The sequence below is a fragment of the Cervus elaphus genome, chromosome 2 (genome assembly GCF_910594005.1).
Source record: "Cervus elaphus chromosome 2, mCerEla1.1, whole genome shotgun sequence".
Lineage (NCBI taxonomy): Eukaryota > Metazoa > Chordata > Mammalia > Artiodactyla > Cervidae > Cervus > Cervus elaphus.
The window spans coordinates 20,681,894-20,708,028 of record NC_057816.1 but is presented as its reverse complement, the minus strand read 5'-3'; the positions used below and the strand labels follow the sequence as shown (position 1 = coordinate 20,708,028).

The following is a 26,135-nucleotide window of genomic DNA, read 5'->3' as shown; positions in this document are numbered from 1 at the left end:
GATTTTCCACGGAAAGCCGATTGTCTTTGCTCTCTGGGAGTGAGCGAATGGGACGGTCCTCCTCTCTGGAAAGTTTCTAGCCCCCAGCCCTGCGCCGAGGCGGAAGAGGCCCTCCCCAACCCCGCCTCCGCGTTGGGCATCCTCTGAGCCGCGCTTGCTCCCCACAACTGACCCACCAGGTCCAGGAGGTCGGCGGGCTGGCTTGGCTGGAGTTGACAGGCTCTGCTAGGGCCGCCTGTGTGCAGGAGACCCAGGGTCGCAGAGCCCAAGCGTGGGGGTCGCTAGCTGCAGACTGGCCGTGCCCAAGACACCAGTCCACGTTCCTGGGGGTCTTCGGGCCTAGGCTACTGTGTCTGGGACCTGCCTGGCTGGTGGGCAAGGGGGAGGGATGGGGTTGGGGTGGAGTTCAGTTCGGGGTAGAATCCCTGGGCTCAGTTGTCAGTGCTGGGTGCCCCTCTGGGGCCCCTGCTGGCTGGGACCTCCCTGGCAAAACCCTCAGCTGCCAGCATGTCTGTCAGCACTCGCCCCTCCATTCCCAGTCTTGGGGGAGGCTCTGCCTGGGCCATCTGAGGCCTCATCTACTGTTGTGCCCCTGTCTCCCAGACTGGGTCCTGAGTGCCAGCATAGGGGGCTCCTGCCAGAGGGCTGGGGCTGCAGACAGTGTCCGGGGGCTCAGCTGTGCCCGTCTGACCTCCTGACCACCCACAGGCTGGCACACCCTCTCGCTTCTCAGGGCAGCCTGTGCTGTGGGGTAGGGGGGTGGAGGCACAGTGTGGAAGCCCAGTTCAGGCAGACTTATTCTTTGTGGAACCTAGGGAACGGGCCTGGCATAGCTAGGGTGGCAGAGGCGCAAACCAAAGCCACTCTCCTGAGCTATGCTCTGCCGCCCGCCCCGTCTAGATGCCCCTGGCATCTTCGGGGGTGGGGGTGGGTGTTGGGGAGGAATCGTTAAGGTGCTGACTGCCATGGAAGTTACCTGCACAGAGGCAGAGGTATGTGAGTATTTGCTCTTAGCAGCATTTCTCCCACACCCTCGAAAGAGACTCTCCAAAGGCTGCCCATAATCCTGGAGAGGTTGCCCACGAGGTGCCAGCTGCTTGGGGCCTAGAAATGAACTTCCGGGGCTTCTTCTTTTCGCCGGGAGCTAATTGGCGAATACCCCCTGCCCAAGTTGACATGGCCCAGGTCCCTCTGGCCTATACCTGGCTTGGTTTGAGTCTCCACTGTGAGGGTCTTCGTGCCTCATCCCTCAGCATCCGTGTGCTGGGCGGGCGGGAGATCTGAGGCTGTCCCCTGGGCCCTGGGCCTCCCTCCCAGCACCCGAAGGAGAGCCAGGAGTCTGGACCTTTCCCCCAGAGCCCAGGTTATCAGGGCTTCAGAGGGGAGGGTGGATGGTAGGAGGAGTTAGCAAGTAGCCTGGGGTCTCGTTCTAGACGTGGAGGCTGAGCAGCGTCCGTGGCTTGGGAGTGGACTGCTGCTTGGGGCCGTAGGGTCCCTTGCCCATGAGTGGAGGCCCAGGCCGAAGCAGTCCTCAGCGCCTTCTGAGCTGATTTCCCTTTTGTCCCTCACCCGCTTCCCTTCCCAAAGCAGTGACTCACTCCCACTCCTCAGAAACAGAGTTCTTTGGCCCCTCCACCCTCCCAGCCCTTTTAGATTCCTAGGATCCAGTTTTTGGGTTTAGAACCAAGAATCTGCTCCTCTTAGAACTGTAGCAAGTCCTAGAAAGGAAGGACTTTCCTGGTGGTTCTGCCTGCAAGAGAGGAGACAGTCAAGACTCTGCCAGCAATACAGGAGACCCGGGTTCGATCCTTGCCTTCCGAAGATCCCCTGGAGGAGGAAATGACAACCTACTCCAGTATCCTTGCCTGGAGAATTCCACGGACAGAGGAGCTTGGCAGGCTACAGTCCATGGAGTCTCAAAGAGTCGGGCACAGCTGAGTGACCGACACTTAACACTTTCTTCCCCGCTTTTCTACAGCTGGGGCCAGACCTCCATTCCTGGGCCCTGTGAACATCCGTGGTTTACCCACTCTGGCCTGGCATCTATGTTACACTGGGTGCCCACCCAGGTCCTATGTGGGTGCATTTTCTGGGTGGACTCCTCCACTCAGAGCGGCTCAACAGTTTGGCCTTTCTGTCAAAGAGAAGGGGTCCCTCCATCTTGCAATAATACATCATGGTCCCAGCCCATGAGGATGGGGTGGAGACCTCCAAGTCTCCTGCAAGGGATCCTTCAGATCAGTGTCCCAGAGGGTCCCAGAGACTGAGGACCAGACCTACAGCTTGTGACAGCCGCCAGAACCCAGCTGAGTTCCCAGGCCCTGGGGGTTGGACCGTGGGTGCTAGGGAGCAGGGCAGTCAGGTAGGGGGACACCCAGAAAGTGTACGGAGCCTGACCCTCCCCCTCCCCCTGACTCCTCAGCTGCCTGGGGGTACGCATTCTTCTGCAGGAACTAGCTAGCTTCTCATACCTCTCCACCTCAGGTCCTTCTCCACTCTTGTCCTTTTGGTTTCCTTGAGGAAGTGCCTAGGGCGGGCAGATTTGGGTGCCTGTAGTCATTAATTCCCTCTCTCATTGGTCACCCTTTCCTGGAGGCGCTCAGCACTTGTCCACGCTTGTTCGGAGTGTGCCAGGAGGGGTTGCTGGCCACGCCTGGACTCTAGTTCACTCCTGACCTGTGCTGCAATCTGTGTGTGTGTGTGTTAGTGACGCCCTTTATTCTACCGGCGGAGGAAGTGGTCAAGTGTTTGCTACAAGTGGGAGCAGCTGTAGTGATGCCTGAGCCCCAGGCAGGTGCGACGGGCCTCCGACTGGCGCCCCTGAGGCTCACAGAGGGGGAAGCTCTGCCGGGGGCTGCCTTGTGTTGATTGCTCTTCAGATGAGGAAGGCCATCTTGAGCCACAGGTTTTCTTTTCATCTTGGCCCCTTGCCTGGGACCAGTAGCCCTGCCGCCAGATGACCGCCCTATCTCTGCCACCCCTACCCCCCGCAAAGCCACCCTGCAGAGACATGATGTGATTGTTCTAGAATCTGAAGCCCTGGCTTCTGCCCTGAGCCCAGGAGGGAGGAGGGTGCTGCTGCGGGGGGTTGGAGGAGGGTGTCCACTTGGGCCTCGAGGGTGGGCAAGGCCTGGTGCCGCTTCACTCCAAAGCCTGAGTGGGTTGGGGACTCTGGAATCTTGCTCTCCTGTGGAGGGTGGGGAGCATGGTTGCTAGGAAGAGGACAGGAAGCTGTTTGCAGAGTGTTTGGCGGGCACACCGTTGTTTCTGCCGTGGGTCCAAACCCTCCACCAAGGTGCAGGCTCCAGGGACTTCGGTGATGCTGCTGCGTCCATGATCTGCCCTGTGTCCTCCGCCGAGGCAGACTTCACAAATACCTGGCCTTCTAGTAAAAAGAGAGATAGCGAATAACAAAAGTGGTTACAATTTATCTATCAAGCTATCAAGTGCTTAATAAAAGCCTGGCACAGCAAACCTCTACAAAAAAAAAAAAAAAAAAGCTGTGCTATTCACTTATTTACATCACTTCGTGAAAGCTCATGTGACTCTTTCATTAAGCCCGTTTGTAAATGAAGACAGGGAGGCGTGGGAAGATTGGACCACTTGGCCAAGGTCACACAGCTCCTAAGCAGCTGAGCTGGGACTCTGCCTGCATCCAAAATCTTGTGCTTTTCAGCCTGGTTCTTTACTGTTCCCCAAGCTCATCTTACCCTTCCCCGAGATCTATGAAGAAGGTGAGTCTTGGCGGTGTGAAAGGGTTTGCTCAAGGCTACAGGGTATTGGTGACCACGGGGAACACGGCCCTTCTGATTCGAAGTCTGGAACTCTGTGCAGCCCTCAACCCCATGTCTGACCCGGCTGGTCCTGGGCTTCCAAACCCCTGCCTCTCTCATCTGGGCAGGGCCGGGTTCCCCTTCCTCCCTCCCTGCTCCTGTGGCCCCTCCCAGCCCCTGCCAGCACCCACCTCTCCTGCTTTCCCGCCGGTAATTGCTTCCATCTGGCCTGCCTGCCGGCTCCTATTCCTTGGAAATGCGGCTCCCTGGCTGCTGCCCACAAGGCCTCATCCGGCAACAGTGGTGACGCGTGGGGACAGGGAGGGGTCCTCTGGGGTCTGAGCTCGGGGACCTACCTTGGCAGCTGCTCCTGACACCCCCAGATTCCTGCCGGGCCATGGTGCCTTTGTTCCAGGGTGCTCCTGGACCCCATCCTGGGCTGGTCAAGACCAGAGAGGATCCTCAAAGACCCACATCCTTTTTGCTTCTTAGAGGTTGCTCCGATCAGGAGGAGGGAGGCCTGGTTGGCAGGGTTGGTGGGAGAGAAGTGGGGGTGGTGGGGCCCCGCCCTGGGGACCCCTTGCTCGAAGCTTATGGGAAGGGAACAGCAGCAGGGACCCAGGGACCTGGGAGCTCTGGGCAGGTGAGCATGGAGCCGGCTCATGTCCTTGGGTTCTGAGCAAGGAACTCAGAGCCAGCAAGACTAGAGATGAAGCTTCGTCCTTTGTCGTGATGAAAAAATAAAACTGGCACGTTTAACAATGCATCCAGAGCTCTGTGGGCTTCCTTGCTTAGGGAGGGGAGGGGACCAGGTCCTCAGTGCGGCCATCTGGAGATTTCAGGAAGAAGACTCTGCCTGGGGGTGGGCAGGGAACGTGCCGTGCCCCTGATGCTGTTCAACCGTGACCCTGACAGGGATGGTCCAGAGGCGATGCAGGCATGGGAGGGGCGTGTTTGTGGGAGGGGTGTGAACGGGTTTGGAAACTTTCAGGGCGTTTTCCTTGCTGACTCAGGAGTGGTTTCGCATAAGTTCCAGAAACCTGTCGTGCTCTTTGCCGTGTTATTCTTGCCTGGAATGGTGTCTAGCATAATAAATGCTCGGTAAATATTTCTTTGCTGAGTGGATGGAGGATGTAGATCGGATATGACCTTGTCTTCACCATGTCCGGGCTCCACTTCCCCCTTTTCTTGGGGTGAGGGCTTCTCAGGTGGAGCCCGTGGTAAAGAATCCACCTGCCAGTGCAGGATATGCAGGAGACATGAGTTCGGTCCCTGGGTTGGGGAGATTCCCCTGGAGGAGGAAATGGCCACCCTCTCCAGTCTTCTTGCCTGGAGAATCCCATGGACAGAGGAGCCTGGCGGGCTGTAGTCCATGGGGTGTCAGATGTGACTGTGCACACACACACACTTTCTTGAGGTGAAGGGAGAAGAGTTCCCCCTTTGACAGGCTGTTGAGGACCTGGCCCAGCAGCCTGTTCAGACCTGGGAGAGGCAAGCAGGAGTCCCCCGAGGCGGGGATGAGCAGGAAGCTGCCCCCCAGGAGGGCCTCCCCTCTATGCCCCCATACCAGGGCCAGCTGGTCATCTTCTTGCTCCCATCCCCCTTCCTCAGCCCCGCTTTCAGGTCCTTGCACAGACTGGTCCCAACCTCCCCTCCTGCCTGACACTTTATTTGGGTCCAAGAAAAGCGCCCCTGGAATGGAACCTTCTAGGGTCTCATGTCAGGAGTAAGGGCTTGGGAGGGGGTTCGCCCCCATTCTTGCTTCAACCCAAAAAACGCCACTTCTTCCTTCTATATATTGGAGTCCCATATAAAACTGCATTTGAAAGTGGGACAGGGGGTGTCCAGTAGGACTGTTCTTACACCGCCCCCCCCAGCCACGTGTCCATGTCCTCAGCTCCAGCCTCTGCTTCTGCTGGCCCCTGACAGTGACTTGGGTGCCGGTGGCAGTCCCCTTCCTAGATAGCTGGTGTCCTTCAGGATCCAACTCGAGCCTGTCCCAAGGCTTCCCTGATGGCCCTGCACACCGCTCAACCTGTGACATCAGGGGGCCCTGTCCCCCACTGCCCGGCGAGCCCAGAGCGCCTCAGATGGCTGGGAGGGCAGGGCTGCATTAGCACTTCTGAATGAGAGCTCATTTCCATAAACGTCCCAGCGCCTGGGGTCCGGCTCTAAATGCTGGCTGCCGCGCTTTCTGTGATTCAGTAAGTGGGGCCCAGAGACCGGAGCGCACTTTCTCTGGGGACCAAGGATCTGGGCAGGTGGTGTCTGTCTTCTCTGCCTGGAAGGAGGGTCGAGTGCATGTGTGTGTGGATGTGTGCGCTGGAGTCAGTTCCTGTGTATTCCCAGCATTTATTCCGGGGTGTGCTCCTGTGTTTGAGCAGGGATTCACGTGTTTGTGCTCAGAGATGTGTTTGTAGGTTTTGACACAGAGTGGACCAGAGCAGAGATCATCTGAGAAAGAGCTCAGAGTGTTTTCTGGGTACCTCCTGGCTCTGGGGTGGGGATGGGGCTGTGGGTTCTCAGATCTGCCTCCTTGTTTCCCCATAGGGTCTTCAGGAGCCCCTGGCTAGGGAGACTCTGGGTCATATTTGATGGGCTGAGCATTAGCCCTCCTCCCAGCAGTTCCACCTGCTCTTCGCTGGTCCTACCCCAGAGGGATCACTGCTGAGACTGGGGCGGCAGAGGGTGGTCTACATGTTCCCCAGCAACACCTAGAAGTCTAACCACCCATCCCTTTCCTTGTTGGTGACCTTTACTCAGAGAGCACATATCCAGTAACATCCCAGCACCTGCGGTCCGGCTCTATAAATGCTGGCTGCTGCGCTTTCTTTGATTCCGGATCACAGACTCTGAGGTCCAGAGACTGAAGAGCGCTTTCTTTGGGGGCCAGAAAGCTGGGCAGGTGTTGGTCTGTCTTCTCTATCTGCTCCCAGCCGTATGGCCTCTGGCATGCCTGGAGCTCTGGTTATCCACCAGCACATCTGATAACTGGGCTAACAGTGCAGCGCACGGGATCGGTCACGCGGCACAGACAAGACACGTGAGCTGGGGAGACCTTGGAGGTCCAGGCTGATGTTAGACTGACTCCAGGGCAGGACCTTTGACCACCTGACTTCCCGTCACATCCCCGGCACCGGGCTGGCACACAGTAGCCTCTCGGTAACTCCTTTTCGCAAAGGTGGGAGCTGAGACTCAGAAAAGGAACTCTGTTCCAGGTCACAGAGGGACTCTTGCCCCAGGCAGGAGCTACCTCTCCTGTGCTCCCCCCCTGCCCCCATCTCTCCTTTCTCTGAGGTCCTGGTTTATCTTCTAGGTTCCAAAGATGTAGGATTGTTGAGGCTGAAATCCCTGGGGCCTGGCTGACAGTGGGGCTGGCTGGGCTGGGATCAATTGTCTGGAAAGGCTCCCACCCTGTCCTGCTTCTCCTGGACCACCTGTCTGGCTCAGAGGGTGTGTGTGGGGGCGGTGGGCTACCAGGGGGCATCCTCTAGGGCTGGAGCTTCTCCTTTATGCTAAGTCATGTCCCACTCTTGGCGACCCCATGGACGGTAGCCTGCCAGGCTCTTCTGTCCGCAAGATTTTCCAGGGCACAAATATTGGAGTGGGTTGGCGTGTCCTCTTTTCCTTTAGTCCCGTCTTTGGTCCTTTTCCTCTTTCTCTTCTTTTTCTGAGCCCCCCCACCCCGCCACCGCCTTCCTTCTCTCCTCCTTCTGATTTCTTTCCCCTTCTTCTCCAACCACCCCTCTTCCTTTGTGTCTGCCTTCCCTCCTTTCCCTTGCCCCTCTGCCCCCACCCCACCGCAGGTCTCAGCACCCACACCGTTCTGCTTAACGTGGCAGCCGGACCTTGGGTGGGCCTGGCGGGCGCCCTGCAAGCCGTGGAGACTCCGGAGGGCCTCCTCCTTGGCAGCCCCAGCGTTTTCGATTGAGATGGCTCGTCCAGCAGTTGGGTTTGGTGAAGGGACAGGGCCTGCCGCCCCCAAGTGCCGATGCTCTCATCTTACGCCTAGCTTCCTGGGCCCTCACCTGCCCGCTTGGACATCTTCCTGGGCGGGAGGGCAGGCTCTCATCGTGGACCTAGGGCCTCCCAAGAAGCACTGGCTGGTGGAGCTTCTCTGGCCTCTGACCTCTGCCCCCCACCCTCTTCTCTCCAGAGCACAAAGGCTTTTCCCCAGAGGTACCTGGGGTGGTGGAGGCTGGTCAGAGCAGAGAGGAGAGTTCTGCTCAGATGCCTTTCAAGTGAGCATAGATGAGTGTGTCCATGGGTTGTGTGCCCGACAGAACGCAGGCTTGCATCCATGAGCGGACAAGAATAGGGTGCACTGGTGTAGGTTTGGGCGCCTCTCGAGGCCTTCACGGTGCAGCCCTGTCCCAGCCCTGAGCTCCCCTCTCTGGGCTTTGGGGCCCCGGCTTTGCACCCAGGCTCTGGTCTGTCTTGGGGGGCAGCTGGTTCCCTGCTGTGATCCCACGCGATGGTGACTGATCCCTGGCCACCCGTTCAGCTGCCTGGGGGCCCTGGGGCCAGCGTTCGCCCCCCACCCTCCAAAATGGAGGCATGTGGGGGCTCCCTGCCCGGTGTCTAACCCCTGCCAAGGCGGAGGGAATGGGGAACAGCTGCGCTGGCCGTTCCCGGCTCCGTATGGATTTGGTTTGACAACAAAGCTCCCTCTGTGTGTTCCTGGGCCCCTTACATAACCAGGGCGGGGGAGGCAGGCAGGAGGAGTTGGAGATGGGGACAAGGAGACACCAGGATGGGGAGGCTGGAAAGGGGACAGGGACCGGGAGGGGAGGGGAGGGGCGCATGCGGGAGGCTGGCCCTCAAGGAGGCAGATGGGAGGGTGGAGGGAGCAGAGGCGCTTGGCTCGATCCCGCAGTTCCGTTTTCTTGCCTCCCAGGGCGGGAAGAAGATCGGTTTCCAGGTCCTCTGCCTTGTCCTGTGGATGCCTTGTCTTCCTTGCTGGAGCCCCCACCTGTCAGCCCGGGACCTGCAGAGGAGGGGAGTGGAGTGCGGGGGTGGGATGGGGCCTCGGCCTGGGAGGTGTCCTCACCCGACCCGGTCGCTGATCACATTCCCTAAAGATGGGAGTCTGTCTTCCAGGACCTGGGCCTGGGGAACCCCTCCAGCTAGTCTCTCTGTGGTGGTGCTGAGGGGCGCTGACCCTGTCGGGGGGGGGCCCAGGCCTCCCAGGTCGGGGCCCTCGATCCCTTCAGAGGCCGGTGGCCTTGCACACTGCCTCCATCAATAATCAGACCCTCTCTGCTCCCTGTGGCTGTCCCTGCAGCTATCCAAATAGAGTGAGAAGAAAATGTTCTCTTTCTAGAACAGCTGGACTGACAGGCGCGAAGGCCAGGTGTGCTAGCCACACTGGGGTGTGTCCCGGGACCCTGATCCTGACAGCTCCTAGGCAGGATGAGGGCTCTTGAAAGAGGCTGGATGGGGCCTCCCACTTGCAGACGGGGCCAGCGGAGGCTGGCCTCCTGGGCCTTCTCGGGGTTGGCGACTCCTCCGTGCCTCGGTTGCTCCGAGTCAGCTTATGGCCCCAGCTCGCTTGGAAGGACCCTCGGGTGTGAGCTGGCCCCGAGGGGATTGCTCGTGTGCAGGCCACCCTTGCAGCCTGAGAACAAGGACGGCTCTTAAAAGGGCAGAGGGCAGGCGCTGGTGGCAGAGCCCAGGGTTTTCCTGGGCCTGAGTGACGGAGCACCCAGTGGTCTGGCTTGTGGCTTGACCCTGGGCACCAGCCTCCATTAGGTTTAGGGTGCCCGCCCAGGGGCGTCCCGTGGGAGCCTGGGCCAGCAGGTCTGGGGAGAGGCACAAACCCGAGACTCCGGAACCCTCAGTCCCCAGGCCCTGGCTGCCCCAGTCTTGCCCTCCTCCACCCCCAGGACTGGGTGCCAGGTTGAGTGTGGAATTGCTGGTGCCTTGAGGCTTGAGCCCACACTTGGGCTCGAACGGGGCAGGAGGTGGGCGGGGGCGTGTCCTGGATTTCTGTGCGGGCGGATGAAGATCAGCTGCAGGTGCAGAGAGCCTGGGACAGTCCAGGAGGGTGATGAGTGAGCACGAGGGGCTGGCGGGGGCGTCCTCCTCCGGGGCAGCGGCCTCCGCCCCCGCCTGACCTTGGCCACCGGCTCCCCCGGGACACTCCCCCACCCCTGGGGACACCTTTACAAGACTGGATCCTCCTCCCTTGCTTTCCTGCAGCCTGCCTACCCCATGACTCACCTTCCCAGGTACCTCTGAGTCCGACAGGGGTGTGGGGCTCCTGGCCAGGGAGCTGGGCTTGGCCGCCCCGAGCCAGGAGCCCAGGGTTCCCCTTTATTGAACTTTTGGAGATGCAGAGCTCCCCAGAGGGCTGGTTCAGCCACTCCTGGCTCCGCCCGGAGCTCAGGCTCCTGGGCTGACGGCCCAAGGGACCTGCAGCCTGACAAACAAACTCCGGTGCAGCTGGAGCTGAAGTTGAAGGAAGCCGGTGGGCAGTGCCCTCCTCGAGGGATGGGGGAAGAGAGTCCCCTGGCAGAGGGCGCCCAGCTGGCCCCAGAAGCTGTATGTTGGGGCTGGGAGGAGGGTGGGCAGGGAGGAGGAGGAAGTGTGTGTGTGTAGGAGTCAGTTCCTGTGTATTCCCAGAATTTATTCCGGGGCGTGCTCTTGTGTTTGAACAGGGATTCATGTGTTTGTGCTCAGAGATGTGTTTGTAGGTTTCGACACACAGGGTCTGAGTGAACCAGGGCTTGTAAAAGAGCTCAGAGTATCTTCCGGGTGCCTCCTGGCTCTGGGGTGGGGATGGGGCTGTGGGTTCTCCTGCAGAAGCCCCTGGCCAAGGAGACCCTGGGTCATATTTAATGGGCTGACCCTCCTCCCAGCAGTTTCACCTTCTCTGCTCCGGCCCTACCCCAGAGGGATCACTGCTGAGGCTGGGGCGGCGGGGGGCGGTCTACACATTCCCCAGCAACACCTCGAAGTCTAGTCACCCATCCCTTCCCTCATGGGTAACTTTTAGTTCGAGGAGAGTTGAATATACCACTAATTCGTAGAAAAGCCTTACTAATGTAAAAAGGACCTCAAAAGGGTCTCTCTTACCCAATCTTTACTCCCAAGGGACAGGCCGATGCAGGAAACAGAGGTCATGTTTTCCTTCTCCACGGTTTCATTTCTCCTCTAGACACCCCACCCTGGGGGCTGTGTACGCGCCGCGCCACCGGGTCAGCATGCACAGCCCTCCGCTCTTGCCCTCTGCAGCTCTGACCCCATTGGGCTCCTACTAGGAATTCAGACGTGGACTGAACTTTGCCCTGCTGGGGGACCCTGGGAGTTCCGGCCCTGGAGAAGGGGACACCACACTGGACTGAGCTGAGGCTCAAGTGGAGAGGGCACCGCCCCTGGAGCTGCTGGGGGCCGGAGGTGTGGCTCAGAAAAGGGGGATCGCTCTGTGGCACTGGCTCGGGGGCTGTGGCCACGCCCCGCTGGAGCCTGACATCTTCTCCAGGAGAGGCTGTACCTGCCGAGGGAGGGCAGCGTCTCCACTGAGACCTCCAGCTGGCTCCTGCGTGGGGTCCCCGTGTAGTGAGTGCAGGCGGAGTGTGGGTGTCAGTCCATCCTCGCCCCGCACCCCGGGGCAGCCGTGTGTGTTCCATGCAGTGTGTACAGTGGACCCAGCAGCCGGGAGGAGAGGTGAGTGTGCGCGTGGTTGTGGTGGCAGGCGGGAGCTGTGGACCCCTCCCCAAGCCGGGCTGGGGGCAGACCTTGAGTGGAGAGGAACTGCCACCCGTCCGGGGAGGCCCAGACCAAGAGCGTCCTTCAGCTTCCAGGGCCCAAGTGCTTGCTCTGGGCCAGGCCGGTATGGAGGCTGCGGGCTTTCAATCCTGGGCTACGTTTTGAGGCTCCCGCACCTCCCAGAACTTGTTCTTGCTGCTCCCACTTTACAGATGGGAAATCTGAGGCCCAGGAGATGTAGGAGCTTGTCCAGAGCGACCCCAGACAGCTCACCCCAATTCATGGGTGCCAGACAGTGAGCAGTTCAGACTGCTTGAAGTCTTTATTTCTGGAGACCTCCGGGACCCTTCATGTGTCTCTCTGTGCCTCAGTTTCCTCGCCTGTAAATCGGGATTCTTTACCACTGGGCCACCTGGGAAGCCCCACCGTATAGAGTGTTTTAAAAATTAAATAGGATGACACACAAGAGCTGCTGGACAGCCCCAGGGATCTTTCTCAAACTGAATCCAGAGTGTTATGCCTCTATTAATACCCTCTGGTGACTTCTCAAGGACTGTGAGTAACGTCCAGGCTCCGGGGTGGCCTGTGACATCCTGGTACCACCACCGGCCCTTCCTCCCTGTCTCCGGTCACCTGGGACTTGTTTCTGTTACTCATACTTGACAAGCCTCAGGGTCTTTTGCTCTTCTTTTTGGCTGGAAACTCTGCTCCCTTTAGCGCCAACCCCCGCTTCCGCCCCCTCCTTTCCACGGTCTGAGGTCTAAGTCAAGGACTTGCTGACTCTCTATCCTAAGATATGCCCGGCTCTCTCTGCTCCACTCCCCTGTTCTATTGGCCTCCCCCTTGTGTTTCACCATCACCATTTCTCATTCATCTATGTGGTCCTAGGGTGTCTTTCCCACCAGGCCTGTTACCTGGTTTCCTGCTGTAGTTCAGTGCCCAAGTCAGTACCCCCAGTGCAGTATGCCCACAGTGCTCATCAGCTCGTGGTTCTTCTGTGCTGCTCGGCCTGCCCGTGTCCCCGGAGGCCTCACACCCTCAACCTGCCTTGAGGCAGGGCTGATCCTGCTGACTCGCCCTTCTGAGGAAAGCAGGGGACAGGGAGGTGTCCCCTTGGGACTCCTGGCCCCTCACAGGATCCGTCCTCAGGGTGACCTTCACTTAGAACATCGCCCAGCAGCCTGAGGTTCAGGAAGTGGGTACCAGTGGGCCAAAGGTGGCAGAACTCTTTCCCTAGAAACCACATCTGCTGGTAAAAAAAGGGTATCTGTGAGTTCAGAGGAAATGACACAGAAATATAAATATGAATGAGCGACGATGCCAACTTTCCCAGGACACCCCCCGGGCTTCAGTGTACACTCAGATCTTTGCATTGGGCTCTTTGTAACTGGGCAGGGATTACAGAGGAGTGTTTAATTACCTGCTGTAAATGAGGTAAGCTCCTAGCCCTTACAGAGACGTTATGGAAAGCAGGATGAATGACCCCTGCAATTGGACACAGCTCTGTATCCAGGTGATGGCTTGACAAGCTGAGGGAGGGCTGGGATTTGGCCCCCGCTCCCCACCCTGGCTGGGCCCTACGCCCAGCGTGCAGGGCTGTGCCCAACTGCCCCTGTCGTCCCCTGTCTGCGGAGTGGGACGCAGAGAGAGACAAGACGGGCTCGTGTCCGCCAGACCTTTGAGAGGGAAAGACCAAGTGTGTTCTGGAGTCTGAGACCAGCAGCTTCTACTTTTCTACGGTAACCACCTTGGAGCTCCTCTTACCTAGCCTATCCAGCCACCCCAGGAGGAAGGGCCTGGTTTTTATCTCCATTGGACACAAACTTGGGATCCAGAGAGGTGACTTGTCCCATACTTGTGCAGCCAGTAAGTGGTTGATCTGGAATTCAGGTCTGGGTGTGTAAGTACTCCAGAGTTTACATTCCTTATTTTTTTTTTTTCTTCTTCTCTTTTCCTTTTAGCAGAACTTGAGTTGAAAGTGTATCTCACGCACCCGTTAAAAAAAAAAATTAAACGTCAAAGGTCTTAAACATAAAGAAGGTCTTTCACCTATTCTCAACCCCTGCCCCCTTCGTTTCTTTTGCATTCTTTGAATAATCGATTCCTGTAGAGACATAGCCACGTCAGCATGTAAGTCATTTGGCAGAAGGGCATTGGAGATACACAGAACACTGCTCTCCACCTGCTTTTTTGAAGTTTCATCGTGTGCTTGGAGGCCTCTTGGTGACATTGTGCTAACACGTGCATCCGCTTTTTCACAGCTGCGTAGTGTTTCGTGCGTTATTTGTGTGGTGTTGCTTCTAAACAGGTCCTTGTGGATTTTCGGTAGATTTTCAAGTCATTTACATCTTTCGCTGTTGCAAATGGTGCTGTGTGTAAAGATCATGATGGAAATGTTCGTGCAAACACAAGAGACTTTTCTGTAGAAGTAATGATGGAATTCCCAGGCTAAGGGGATTTCAACAGATATTGCCAAGTCACTTCCAAAAAGGTCACTGTGATTCACCCCTGGTCTTAGAAAGGGCCTGTTCCCCACCTCCTCCAGCTCTGGCAGGCCTCCGGAGCTTTGCTATTAAGATCAGTGAAGAACAAGCCTTTCCTCTGTGCCATTATATTATGTATTGTAAGCTGCTCATTCATGTCCTTTGCCCGTTTCTCTGTTTGATTTGTTAACTTGTTTCCCTATTCACTTGCATGAACAGATTATAAGCTAAAGAATTCTTTGGTCTGATATGCATATATTAGGGGGATACTTTTCCTAGTTTGTCATTTGTCTTTTAATTGTTCATTCTCCCTCTCTCTCTCTCTCTCCCCATTCTTCCTTCCCTTCTGTTCCGTAAATCTTTATGTTGTTGAATTTTCCTTTTCTTTTATAGCTTCTGATTTTTTTGGCTTAAAATCTGTACTCAGTGTCTTCAATATAAAAATATTTCAAAATAGAAAGGATAACAGAATTCCATATGACAACCAGATTTGCAGATGTTAATGTTTTTGCATATTATGTCTGATGTTTTAAAAGAAATAAAGTGTTTAGAAGCATAGAATGAAGCCTTGACTCTATAATCCATCCCAGTCTATTTGATCTCTTGGTGAATGTCGTAGTCACGAAGAGTTGGGCGATTCCTCTATTTTTTGTTTTAACTTTTAATTTTATGTTGGAGCATAGCCGATTAACAATGTTGTGACAACAGCCAGGAGACTCACCCATATATGTACCTGTATCCATTCTCCCCCAAACTCCCCTCCCATCTAGGCTGCCACGTAACATGGAGTAGAGTTCCCAGTGTTGTACTGTAGGTCCTTGCTGGTTATCCATTTTAAATGTAGCAGTGTGCACATGTCAATCTCCGTGTTTTTTTAAATTCTTATAGCTCACATACCCTCTGTATAGTCTTGTTTTAAGTGTTTTTAAAGTTAATGAGATCACACTACTTGTATCCTTTGACAGCATTTCAAAAAGCTTAAGCATTAGGTTTATCCTAATAGAGCCATATGAGGAATTTTTTCAGTTTAAGTCACTGTATAGTATTTAATTGTGTGAAGATACAGAGTTTGTTCAGCTCTCCCTCCATCTGTGGACATTTAAGGCATTTCTATTCCTTTGCTGTTGCCGCAGTGCTGTGATAAACATCCTTGGTGTGTGTACACATGCAAAGGTGAGTTACTCTGGACTCTACAGGGAAGTGGAATTACCGGATCATAGAATATGCACACCTTCATCCTTACTATTGATAAATACTGTGAATTACTGTTCTAAGCCTTATGTCAGTGAACTCCTGCCAGCAGTGTGCAAGGAGTCACATTTGGTTTTAATCTGCATTTGCTGGTCACTTAGTGAGGTTGGACATCTTTTCACATTTATGAAGTGTGTGGGTTTAAGCTGTGATTTGCCTTTTCCTGTCCTTTGCTTTATTCTCTTTGGTTTCTTGGTCTCTTTCTGATTGATTGGAAGGATTACTGCTATATCCAGGTATTTGTTGATGATGTGCCGTCTCTGACTTGTCCAAGGCCAAAACTCTTTACCACTGCACCACCGCCTCTGCCTGTGGCTGGGCAGTTTTGGGAGGATATGTTCTGCAAATGGAGTACTGCTCAGGAGAGGGGTCTGATCAGGGGTCTGGGCACCTTCTCTAGGAGGTGATATACCCAAAAAGGGAGAGTGGCTTCTCCAATGAATCCTCACCCCTCTTCTCCATCCCATGTTCTCCCATCCCAGCAACATACCCTGAGCCTGGCTAGGACGTGGGATCCACATTTAGTTCATGCAGAGTCTGGGTGGCAGTACTCTCTCCCTGGGCAGCTGTGTGCCCCATGTGGTGTGTGCAGTGGCCCCAGCAGCTGGGAGGAGGGGTGAGCGCAGTTATGGTTGTGATTGCAGATGGGAGCTGTGGCCTCCTCCCCGTACTGGGCTGGGGCAGACCTTGAATAGAGAGGGACTGCCACGCGCTGGGGGCAGGGGGCGGGTGGGGAGCGGCCCAGACCAGGAGTCACCTTCAGCTTCCAGGGCCCAAGTGCTTTCTCTGGACCCAGTCGGTATGGAGGCTGCGGGCTGTCAATCCTGGGCTATGTTTTGAATCTCCCACGCCTCCGAGAACATGTTCTTGCTACTCTCATTTCATAGATGAGAAATGAGGCCTAGGACATGTAGAACCTTGTCAAGGGACACCCGGCCCCGTGACCACCTGGGTTGAACCCCAGGTCTGTGTCCAGACCCCTTTCCTCTATTTCTAGGAGGTCAAGCATACTTGGAGGTCTGGGGCTTGCTGGCTGGGGTGTTAGCCCAGGCTGGCCCTCTTGAGCAAGTAAGACGAAGGGAGGTTTCCTGGTCACAGGGTGTCTCCAGGCTTGGAGCCCTCCTGGCACCCCACAGGGTGTGCTGGCATCAGCTCACAGTGTGGTCCAGGCACCTTGGAGCTGGTAGTGACTGAAGTGAGCCAAAGGTAACAATAGCCAGTTCTGCAGAAACAACACCTTCTTGATATAAAGGTGTGTTTGTAAGCATAGCATCATCCACTTGGCAAAAAAGCATGGCCCTGGCTGGCTCTGCAAGGTCCGGAACTGAGCCTCTAACAAGCCCCCGGCGCCTTGTTTGCCCAGGTCATTGCAAAGGAAGGGTCTGGAATGTTTTAACTTGACGAAACTTTCCGTTCATACTTGTTCTGCTACTTTGCTCATTCATTTAGACATCTGTTCATTTCAATATTCGTTACTTACCCGCCACGCATCAGGTGTTACATTTGGTGCTGGAGATACCGTGGGCCCTAAGAAGTCGCTGCTTTCCTGGGTTGCCAGATCTCCTGAGTACGGGAGACGGTGTGGGCTACCTGCTACAAGAGGTGAAACAGCGGTGCAGAACAGACGGTGGGAGTTTTGGGGGGGCCTGGGACCCGGCCCCGGGAGGAAGCGTGAGTACCAGGACCCTCGAGGGGTGGCTGAGAGAGCAGCCTGGGCTTGGGTCCCACCAGTGATACCAGGTCCCTCACCGTTTATATTGTAATCAACCCCGACCAGGACCCAGATGTGAAACTGTTGACTCTGACCTCGCCTCCACCTCCATCCTCAGATGGGATTAGGTTGCAGAGGGGGGCATGTGAGCTAAGATTCTTATCTTTGGGGAGGGGAGGGTGTGTTTAGGAGGTCTGGTGAAGCCTTGAGGGTTCACCCGGGACTTCCTCAGTTCCGTTGGCATACAGTTCTGCACCATGTAAGGTTCAGCCCTTAATGCTGTGCTTTCGGTCAGAAAACAGACTGAAAAACAGTATTTTTTCAGTGATGTTCTCATCTACCCACGTGCCACAGAGTTGCGGCCTTTGGATTCCACTTAGCTCACAAGGCAGGAGTCCTGTCACTCTTCCTGAGTGTTTGCTGTGTCTCTGGAGGATCAAGTAGTAAAGAATCTGCCTGCAAAGCCAGAGACCCAAGTTCGGTCCCTGGGTCAAGAAGATCCCCTGGAGAAGGGAATGGCAACCCTCTCGAGTATTCTTGCCTGGAAAATCCCATGGACAGAGGAGCCTGGTGGGCCACAGTCCTTGGAGTCACAAAGAGTCGGACACGACTGACCGACTAACACTTTTTTCTGTGTGCATTACCTACCTTCTCTTGGTCACCACCACAACCAAACCAGTAGGGACTCTTTACCTCCATTTTGCAGATTGGGAGACTGAGGCTTAGGGATGCTCAGTGGTTTCCCCAAAGTCATAGTCTGGCAAGTGAACAAGGCGGGGTTCAGTCCTGGAGGCCAGTCCCCAGTCACAGCTTTTGGCCAGAGCAGGTGACAAGGTCCTGGGGTGGCAGTTCTGCCTGACCCACTTGCCAGCCATCACGGCTGTCCTCTGGGCACCCAGGAAGAGCCAGCCAGGGCCATGCTTTTTTGCCAAGTGGATGATGCTATGCTTACAAACACACTCTTATACCAAGAAGGTGTTGTTTCTGCAGAACTGGCTATTGTTACCTTTGGCTCACTTCAGTCACTACCAGCTCCAAGATGCCTGGACCACACTGTGAGCTGATGCCAGCACACCCTGTGGGGTGCCAGGAGGGCTCTAAGCCTGGAGACACCCTGTGACCAGGAAACCTCCCTTCGTCTTACTTGCTCAAGAGGGCCATGCGGGGAGGGGCTGAGAGCCAGTCCCGGGTGGGATGCCAGGGTCAGGAGGAGGTTAGGTGTGGGCAGAGTGGAGGCTGGGCTGGTGGGCCAGGTGGTACTGTCACCTTGAACGGTGCCTCCGCAGAGGGGACATTGACAGAGAAGAGGAGGGTCTTCGTGACTCTGATGCAGTTGAGACCTAAGGATGGTGCTCACTGTGACCAAGAATCAGTGTAAAGGAGCCCTTGGCCTGCCAGCCGCGGTATAGCCCTCCAGAAGCGGATTCAGCTTCATACACGCTTCTGGTGGCGCCTGGGAGACTGGTCCGGTGCCGTCCAGAAGAAATGCAATGGGAACCACTAAAGCAAGTCACATAGGTAATTTTAAATTAAAAAAAATTTAATTTAGCCACATGTTCAAAAAGTAAAAATAAGGTGAAGTTAATTTTACTGTTTTAACCCAGTATAGACAAAAGACTCTTTCAGTGTGAGATCAATGTAAATAATTTTTTTAAAAAATATGATTGCTTTCTAAAATGAGGGCTCTCAGAAGGTCAGGCTGAGGCTCTTGCCCCGGGCCGCCCACCAGGGGATGTGTGGGCTGCTGGTTGGCCACCTCAGTGTAAATGAAGCTTCCCCGGTGGCTCAACAGGTAAAGAATCTGCCTACTATGAAGGAGATCCAGGGACCATCCCTGGGTTGGGAAGATCCCTTGGAGGAGGAAATGGAACCCACTGCAGTATTCTTGTGTGGGAAGTTCCATGAACAGAGGAACCTGGTGGGCTTTAGTCCATGGGGGTCTCGAAGAGTTAGACATGACTGAGTAACTAACGCTTTCATACTTTCATACACTTTCAATGTGAGTAATTTTTAAGGTGATTGTTTCCTGTTTTTGGTAGTGAGTCTTTGACATCCAGTGTATGTTCCCTGGCCACGTGAGGCTGCGGTCACCTCTCCCTGGATGGGATGCCACGGGGCTGGTGCTGTCCACCATCTTCAGAAGGGGCATCCGGAAGCCAGAGGGAGGGAGGGGACTGGCCATACTGGTGGCTTCAAGCCCCAATTCTGTAGAGCCTTTAGCTTAGACTCCTGGGGGCTGGATTCGTCGACTCCTGGGTGGGAGGCATGAGGAAGGAACTGTGCAGATCCCTGGCCACACTGGAGTTTCACTTTGTTTATTCTCATGAACCTGTATTATTGATTCTCCACCCCATCATAACACTGTAGTTTTGTTACTGAGCGAATGAAATTCAGAGTTCCTGCCCCACCCGGGCAGACTCCAGAAACATGATTTTCATGTGGCGTCTTGTGGTGTCTGTGGTGTCTTATGACTGGCAGCTGATAAATGGACAATATCAGTGTTTCTTTACAGAAGGTTGCAGGCCGGGGCTGTTTGAGATGCCGGATGTGGAGGCCGGGGGTACCCTGTGGAGCCCACGGGTGGGGAACAGAGAGGCTTCCTGCCCTGGATGGGGAATCCTCTCCTTTCCTCCAAGCCTGGATGTCTGGAGAGGTGCCACATCTGCCCACTGGTGGGCCTTGAGGCAGTTGGTCAATTACTCTGCCCTTTGCTGCCTCACAAGAGCCCAGGGCCAAGAGCAGCTCGCTACCCCCCGGTCCTGCTGAGATCATGCTGTTCTCTTCAGCACAGGGGGAAGGCACAGTGCAGCCCGTGTCTAGCATGCGTCAGGCCAGAGGGGCTGGTGTGGGTATCTCATCTATGACTACTGCCTCTTCCCCTCTCGCTCAGCCTGCTCTGTGACACTGAAGTTCCCGACGATTAGATCCATTGATAAAGTCAACAGATTTGTATCTAGAGACTGCTGAGTGCCAGTCACTGTTACAGACATGGTTAATCCAGTATCAAACAAAACAACAGTTCTTTGCAGGCGGGGAGTACAGGTGCGCTAAGTTGCTTCTGTCGTGTCTGACTCTATGCAACCCAGTGGGCAGTAGCCCACCAGGCTCCTCCGTCCATGGGATTCTCCAGGCAAGAATATTGAAGTGGGTTGCCATTTCCTCCTCCAGGGGATCTTCCTGACCCGGGGATCAAACCCATGCCTCTTATGTCTCCTGCCTTGGCAGGCGGGTTCTTTACCACTGGCGCCACCTGGGCTAGGCAGTCGAGGAGAGGGATCTAAAATGTCAGGTGTTGGGGGGATTTTTGATGGGAGGTGGAGAAGATGAGTGGAAAGCTGAATGGGGAGGTATCAAGCCTTTGTCTGGGGGAAAACATTCCAGGCTGAAGGAACAGCTGGCGCAAAGGTCGAGAGCAGGGGGTAGGCCCAGCCCAATCAAAAACAGGGAATCCTGTGTGAATGAAGCAGAGTAAATGAGGGAAACGGGGAAGGAGGGCAGAGAGGTGCTGGCCAGGAGATCGCGTGCCTCCTCACAGATCAGAGCAAGGGCTTGGCCTATCTCTCTGGGTAGACAGGAGCCATAGAGGGGATTTTGAGCTGAGGAGTGGTGATTCAGATGACTGGTCATTCTAGAGAACTGCAGTTAGTGGACCACACCCAGGAGTGGCTGAATATAACAGAGCAAGACTCCAATGACTTGTGTCCTCACCTTGCCCTACCTCCCAGCTTTATTAGTTACATTCAAGTCATCGTCCACACTAGGCCCCTATTAAGAAATAAAATACACCTTGCAAGTTTGCTTCTGTTGGAAAATATGCAATTTGACATTCCTTACTTTTAATCACAATCTGTCCCAGATAAGTAACAGTTTGGGGATGTCTATAACTTAAATACTCGTTTGGCCACCTTTGGGAAAGAAATGCAAAGAAGTAGCTGTACCTGGAAGCTAGATGCGAATTTCTGGCAGAACAGAAGATATTATTATAACACAGGCGTAATAAAATTAGGAAATTAAATTAAAAACGTCACCTTCCAGCTCACACCGCCCCCTGGAATCATGGCAGGGAGGGGACTCTTAAGCTGAGGAACCGCTGTGGGTATAGATGGTACCTTCAAGATTCACACACCTCAGCGGTCTGGAGACGTGACCAGAGATTCCCGAGGTGAGGTGTTTGCAAGTAGATGTAGCACAGACCTGCTCTTAAGGTTTCACGGAGTAGCCACACCAGTTCACAGTCCAGGAGACCTGGCTTACCAGCCAAGGGCTGCTGATTCCCTGCCAGTGAAGTGGCCCGACCGTGAGAAACTGAACGCAGGCTTTGCCAGCATTTGTGGAAGTCTGGTGTCCAGATGTAGGGCGATGGTAATCCCATGAACACAGCTGCGGGCATTGAGGACATGCTGGAGGACTTCCAGGGGAGCTGGGGGGTGAGGGGCGGCCTGGAGACTGTCTCACTAGGAAGCCTGCCCAAGAAGGACCGAGCGAGGCTCCTCTGAGCTCTCATAAGCCTTGCAAGAACTTTGATGTAATGGAGGGCAACTTCCTCGAGTTGCTCCAAAGGGCTACCAGTGGGCTCTCCAAGGATCTTGACATCTTTACCAGCTGGTTTCGGGGTGGTAGAGGGCAGGGATTCGGAATGTGGCCTCTGGAGCTCAGCTCCTCACTAGCTCGGCGACCCTGGGCAAGTTGCTGACCCTTTCTGCACCTCACCTCCCTATCTCCACAGTGGAGATAATAATAGTGTTTAACTCACAGGGTTGAGATCATACTTTAAAAAGAGTCTTGTGCTCGCTTCGGCAGCACATATACAAAAAGAGTCTTGCAGTGTAGCTTTCAACGTGCAGTAATGTCTGGAGACGTTGTGGGTATTGGAACTGCAGAGTGGGAGTCCTACAGGCACCGAGTGGGTAGAGGTCAAAGGTGCTGTAACCAGCCTGTAATGCACAGGACAGTCCCCACGGTGACGACTCCCTTGGTCCCTAAAGCAGTGGCAGTGAGGCTGGGACCTGCCCCCTGGTGTTGTACACAGTGAGTGCACAATACATTTCAGGATCACTAAGAGATGCCAGGTGGCTCAGTGGTAAAGAATCCGCCTGCCAGTGCGGGAGACATAAGAGATGCAGGTTCCAACCCTGGGTTGGGAAGATCCCCTGGAGGAGGAAATGGCAGTCCACTCCAGTATTCTTGCCTGGAAAATCCCATAGACAGAGGAGCCTGGTGGGCTACAGACCATGGGGTAGCCAAAGAGTTGGACACAATTTAGTGACTAAACAACAACAAAAACAAGGGATGTAATACATTTTAAATCTCATCTTATTACTTGTGTGTCAGATGTTTATATTGGATTGGCTAAAAAGTTCTTTTGGGTTTTTCTGGAAGATGTTATGAAAAACCCAAGCAAACTTTTTGGCCATCCCGATAAAACATCTGCTAGGTTCTAGGCACTATAATAGAGTCTGAAGATATAAAACTGGCCTGGACTTCAGAGGTCATAGTCTTATGGGCAAGATAGAAAACACTTAACAGTGTAACATAAAATTATATTATGTGATAAAGCATCTTCTTTAGGCTACGTGCTGTCATAGACTGTTGGTATAAACAAGCTTATAATTGGAGAGGTCAGAGGATAGTGGGCAAGCCATGAAAATAGTAATTAGATAATACAAAATTTTACTATCTGATAGGTGCTAAAATCAAGACATAAACAATATTGTGTGGAAAGAAAAACATTGCCGAGAATTGTCAGAAAACACTTCGTAGAGGAGGGGCTGTTTGAGCCGATGGTGCAGGGGTGAGATTGTTGAGGCTAACAGTGGGGGCCTGGGGTCTCCGTGTAGGAGGAAAGCCTATGCAGAGGGCTGGGGATTCTGTAAGAAGAAGAGGCTCCTGCAGGTACTAGGGAGGAACCAGGAGATGGACGTACAGGGCTTGTGGCCTGGGACTGAAACACCCTTGTTGTTTAGTCGCTGTGTCCGACACTTTGTGACCCCGTGGACTGTAGCCCGACAGGCTCCTTCGTCCATGGGATTTCCCAGGCGAGAATACTGGAGTGGGCTGCCATTTCCTTCTCCAGGGGATCTTCCCGACCCAGGGATCAAACCTTCATCTCCTGCATTGGCAGGCGGATTCTTTACTGCTGAGCCACCAGGGAAGCCCAGGGAAGCACCCTGGTTGCCTCTACAAAGAGCTTTGGTTTTTCATTGAAGGAATGGGGAACAGTGAAAGCAGGAGGGTGGTCTGGTCCACTTTGTTTCTTAGGAACATACTGGGTAAGGTAGTTCTGAAGAAGTGGCTTGAGTGAAGCAAGACTTGTGGTGAAGGGACCAGTTAGGAAGTGGAGAAATTGAAGTGAGATCTAGAGTCAGTCTGTGGTTCAGGAAAAGGAGAGGAAAGCTGCTTTCAGAAGAATTGGGTTGGCCAAAAAGTTCCTTTGGGTTCTTTGGTACCAGTTTATGGGAAAACCTGAACCACCTCTTTGGCCAATTCAGTACTTCTGAGGCTCTAGACTATGTGACCTTCACGCTGCCCTCATCTGTATCAGGCTTTGCACCCCAGTGCCTCCACAATGTTTAGTGGGAGTTCAGCAAGCATTGCTGGAATGAGGAACCAGGGGTAGAATGGATGGCATTCAGCAGGGATGGTGTGAAGGGAAGGGGGACATTGTATGGATGAGCTGATGAGAATGTGGGGCTGGGAGGGTGCGGACAGATGGGGGTCCAGTTTTGGACATGTTAAGTGTGAAAACTTTAAGATCATTAAGGGAGGATGAGCTGAAGAAGGAAATGGCAACCCACTCCAGTATTCTTGCTTGGAAAATCCCATGGATAGAGGAGCCTGGTGGGCTACAGTCCAAGGGGTCACAAAGAGTCAGACATGACTGAAGCGACTCCGCATACACACAGGGAGGGTGTGCAGTGGAAAACTGGAAATATTAGGATGGGTTCCAGGAGAGAAATTACAGAGCTCAAAAAAGAGCTTGAATCATCAGGGTTTGAGTAGTAGTTAAGCCTCTAAAGATGAACGAACCTGGCCTGGGAAAACAAACAGAGAAAGAGCAGGGGTTCAAGGGCAGCTCCCTGGAGAATGCCAGCGCTTACAGAAAGTGCAGCCGGCGCAGCGGAAACCTAGACAGTCTTGAGCTAGAAGCCAGGGAGGCCTTGGCTGATAAGTGCAGAGGCCTCGGGATGGGAGATGAGTGAAAATAGACCTTTCTCAGGTTGACAGTTAGGAGGCCATGGAGGGCTGCGGCAGGAGTGAACTCAGCATAAAAACAAGGTAGGGATGGGGTGGTGGACCGGTAGAGGGCTGAGGGGCATGTGAGCATGTAGCACAGGTGAATGTTTGACGATTGGAGGTCGAGATGGAGATGCACGGGTCGCTGGAGGAGGAGACAGAGGCAGAGGGTTTGTTTTTTTTTAACTTTTTTTTTTTTTTTGCTGTTATGGGGAGATCCTCACTGCTGCTGGTTGCAGAGAGCAGGGGCTACTCAAGTTGTGCTGTGTGGGCTTCTCATTACAGGGGTTTCTCTTGCTGTGGAGCACGGGCTTTCGGGCATGCAGGCTTCGGTAGCTGTGGCGCTTGCGGCTCAGTACTTGCGGCTCCTGGGCCCTAGGTCACAGGCTCAGTAGTTGCAGCGCATGGGCTTAGTAGCTCCGTGGCATATGGGATCTTCCCGGATCAAGGATCCAACCCGCGTCTCCTGCATTGGCAGGCGGATTCTTTACCACTGAGGCACCACAGAAGCCCAGAGAGGGTTTTGTTTGTGTTTTAGGTACAGGGAGAGTTGAGTCTAAGTCAAAGGGAGTGGAGGAAGGGGAGAGATGGAAGCAGCAAGGTCGGGGCATCAATCACTGGTGGGGAACAACGCTGGAAGGGTGGACGGGGACCGGTGTCCGCGTGGTGGAGGGGGCAGGAGGGAGCAGGACTGGCAGGCGAGTGTGGAGGTGGCAGGTGGGCAGCCCCGGATTTCCACCCAGAACTGAGGGACACGGACATAGATCGTGTGACTCGCTCAGGGTTTCTGAACCAGTAAGATCGCAGTCTCTGCTTCTGCCCCACTGGTTTTCCCATCCCCCTTCTCAGGAACATTAAGCCACAGCCCTCTGATGGGCCCAGGGGCTTGGAGGGGCCTGGCATCAGGCCGTGTCCACGGGTGACGCCCTGTCCTGTTCCTCTTGGTATGGCGGGTGCCTGCTGGGTACTTGCGGAGCGTGTGAGGCTGCCAAGGTCCCAGGGCTGCGGAAGGCCTCAGTCCTTCCCCCTCGTCCCCCAGTCCTGCCCTTCGGCGAGTCCGAGGCAGGGCTCAGCATCTCTGTGGGCAGGGACACCGTGGTTCTCAGCAGAACACTGGGAGGGCACACGGTGTTCTTGCCTTGGGGTCGGCTTTACCTGGCTGAGCTGGACCTCCCGGGCAGCTGGTGGCAGGCAGAGGTTGCCACACTTTGGACATGAGTGGATCAGATTTCTGTTCCCCTGCTCAGGTACCCTTCTGTGACTTTCCTCATGGCCTTTTGTCCCCAGGGGCTGTCAGGGATGGGGGACAGCTGCTGGGAGAAGGCTCCGAGTGGTCTTGAGGCAGCAGCCAGCCCAAGAAGCCCGTCTTCCTAGAATCCTAGAGGGGCTGAGCCTTCTCGTGGCTTGGCCAGCCAGGGGAAGTCATGGGCAGATGGCATCCCTGGCTGGTTTCTTGGAGCAAACCCCAAGACTAGCCAGTCTACCTAGCATAAATTTAGGAAGAAAGGGTAGAACTGTACTGGGCAGGAGGTTCAAAAAAGAGTAATTGTTTTGTTCCTGGAGACCCGTCATCTCCGACCAGCAAAGGTCTGCTCCATCGAGGACGGCTGAGACCTTTGACTTTTCAGTGACCGTGGAACACACTCTCTATAGTGTTCTCCATCTTGGCTGCATGGTCAAGTCACAAGGCAGGCAGGGTTTTTTGTTTGTTTGGTTTTTTGCTGGCCAGTGCCTGGGCCCCATCCCTCAACCAATTAAATAAGACTCTTGGTAAGTGGGGCCCAGATATCAGTAAATGCTTTAACTTCTCAGGTAACTGCCCTGTGTACCCAGCACTGTGAACTCCCAATAAAGGGAGCCGGAGTGCGATGTGCTTATTTGTGATCAGAAAGGAAGATTGAGGGCTCAGAGGGTGGAAGAAGGTGCAGTTCACAGTGTAAAGAAATGGGCGAGCCTGAAGGATCTGGTTTCGAG

The 26,135-nt window shown here is 54.7% G+C and overlaps 1 protein-coding gene across 5 annotated transcripts in view; it reads left to right on the top strand.

Annotated features, from left to right (window-relative positions):
* The window catches only part of ST3GAL4 (ST3 beta-galactoside alpha-2,3-sialyltransferase 4), a 54,007-nt gene that overhangs the window by 16,043 nt on the left and 11,829 nt on the right, over positions 1 to 26,135 (top strand). Inside the window, exons 1-2 of one of the 5 annotated variants that reach the window (XM_043873535.1) lie at positions 10,967 to 10,972; positions 23,831 to 23,835. The exons of 2 other annotated variants lie outside the window; for them this stretch is intronic. Coding sequence is in view for 1 of the 3 variants with exons in the window: in XM_043873516.1 (XP_043729451.1) it covers positions 3,726 to 3,734 (9 nt within the window). In the remaining 2 variants the exon portion in view is untranslated. Of the gene's footprint in view, positions 1 to 3,715; positions 3,735 to 10,966; positions 10,973 to 13,082; positions 13,223 to 23,830; positions 23,836 to 26,135 lie in introns of those variants that run through there. 2 more of the 5 variants (XM_043873516.1, XM_043873536.1) reach the window with 2 other exon arrangements.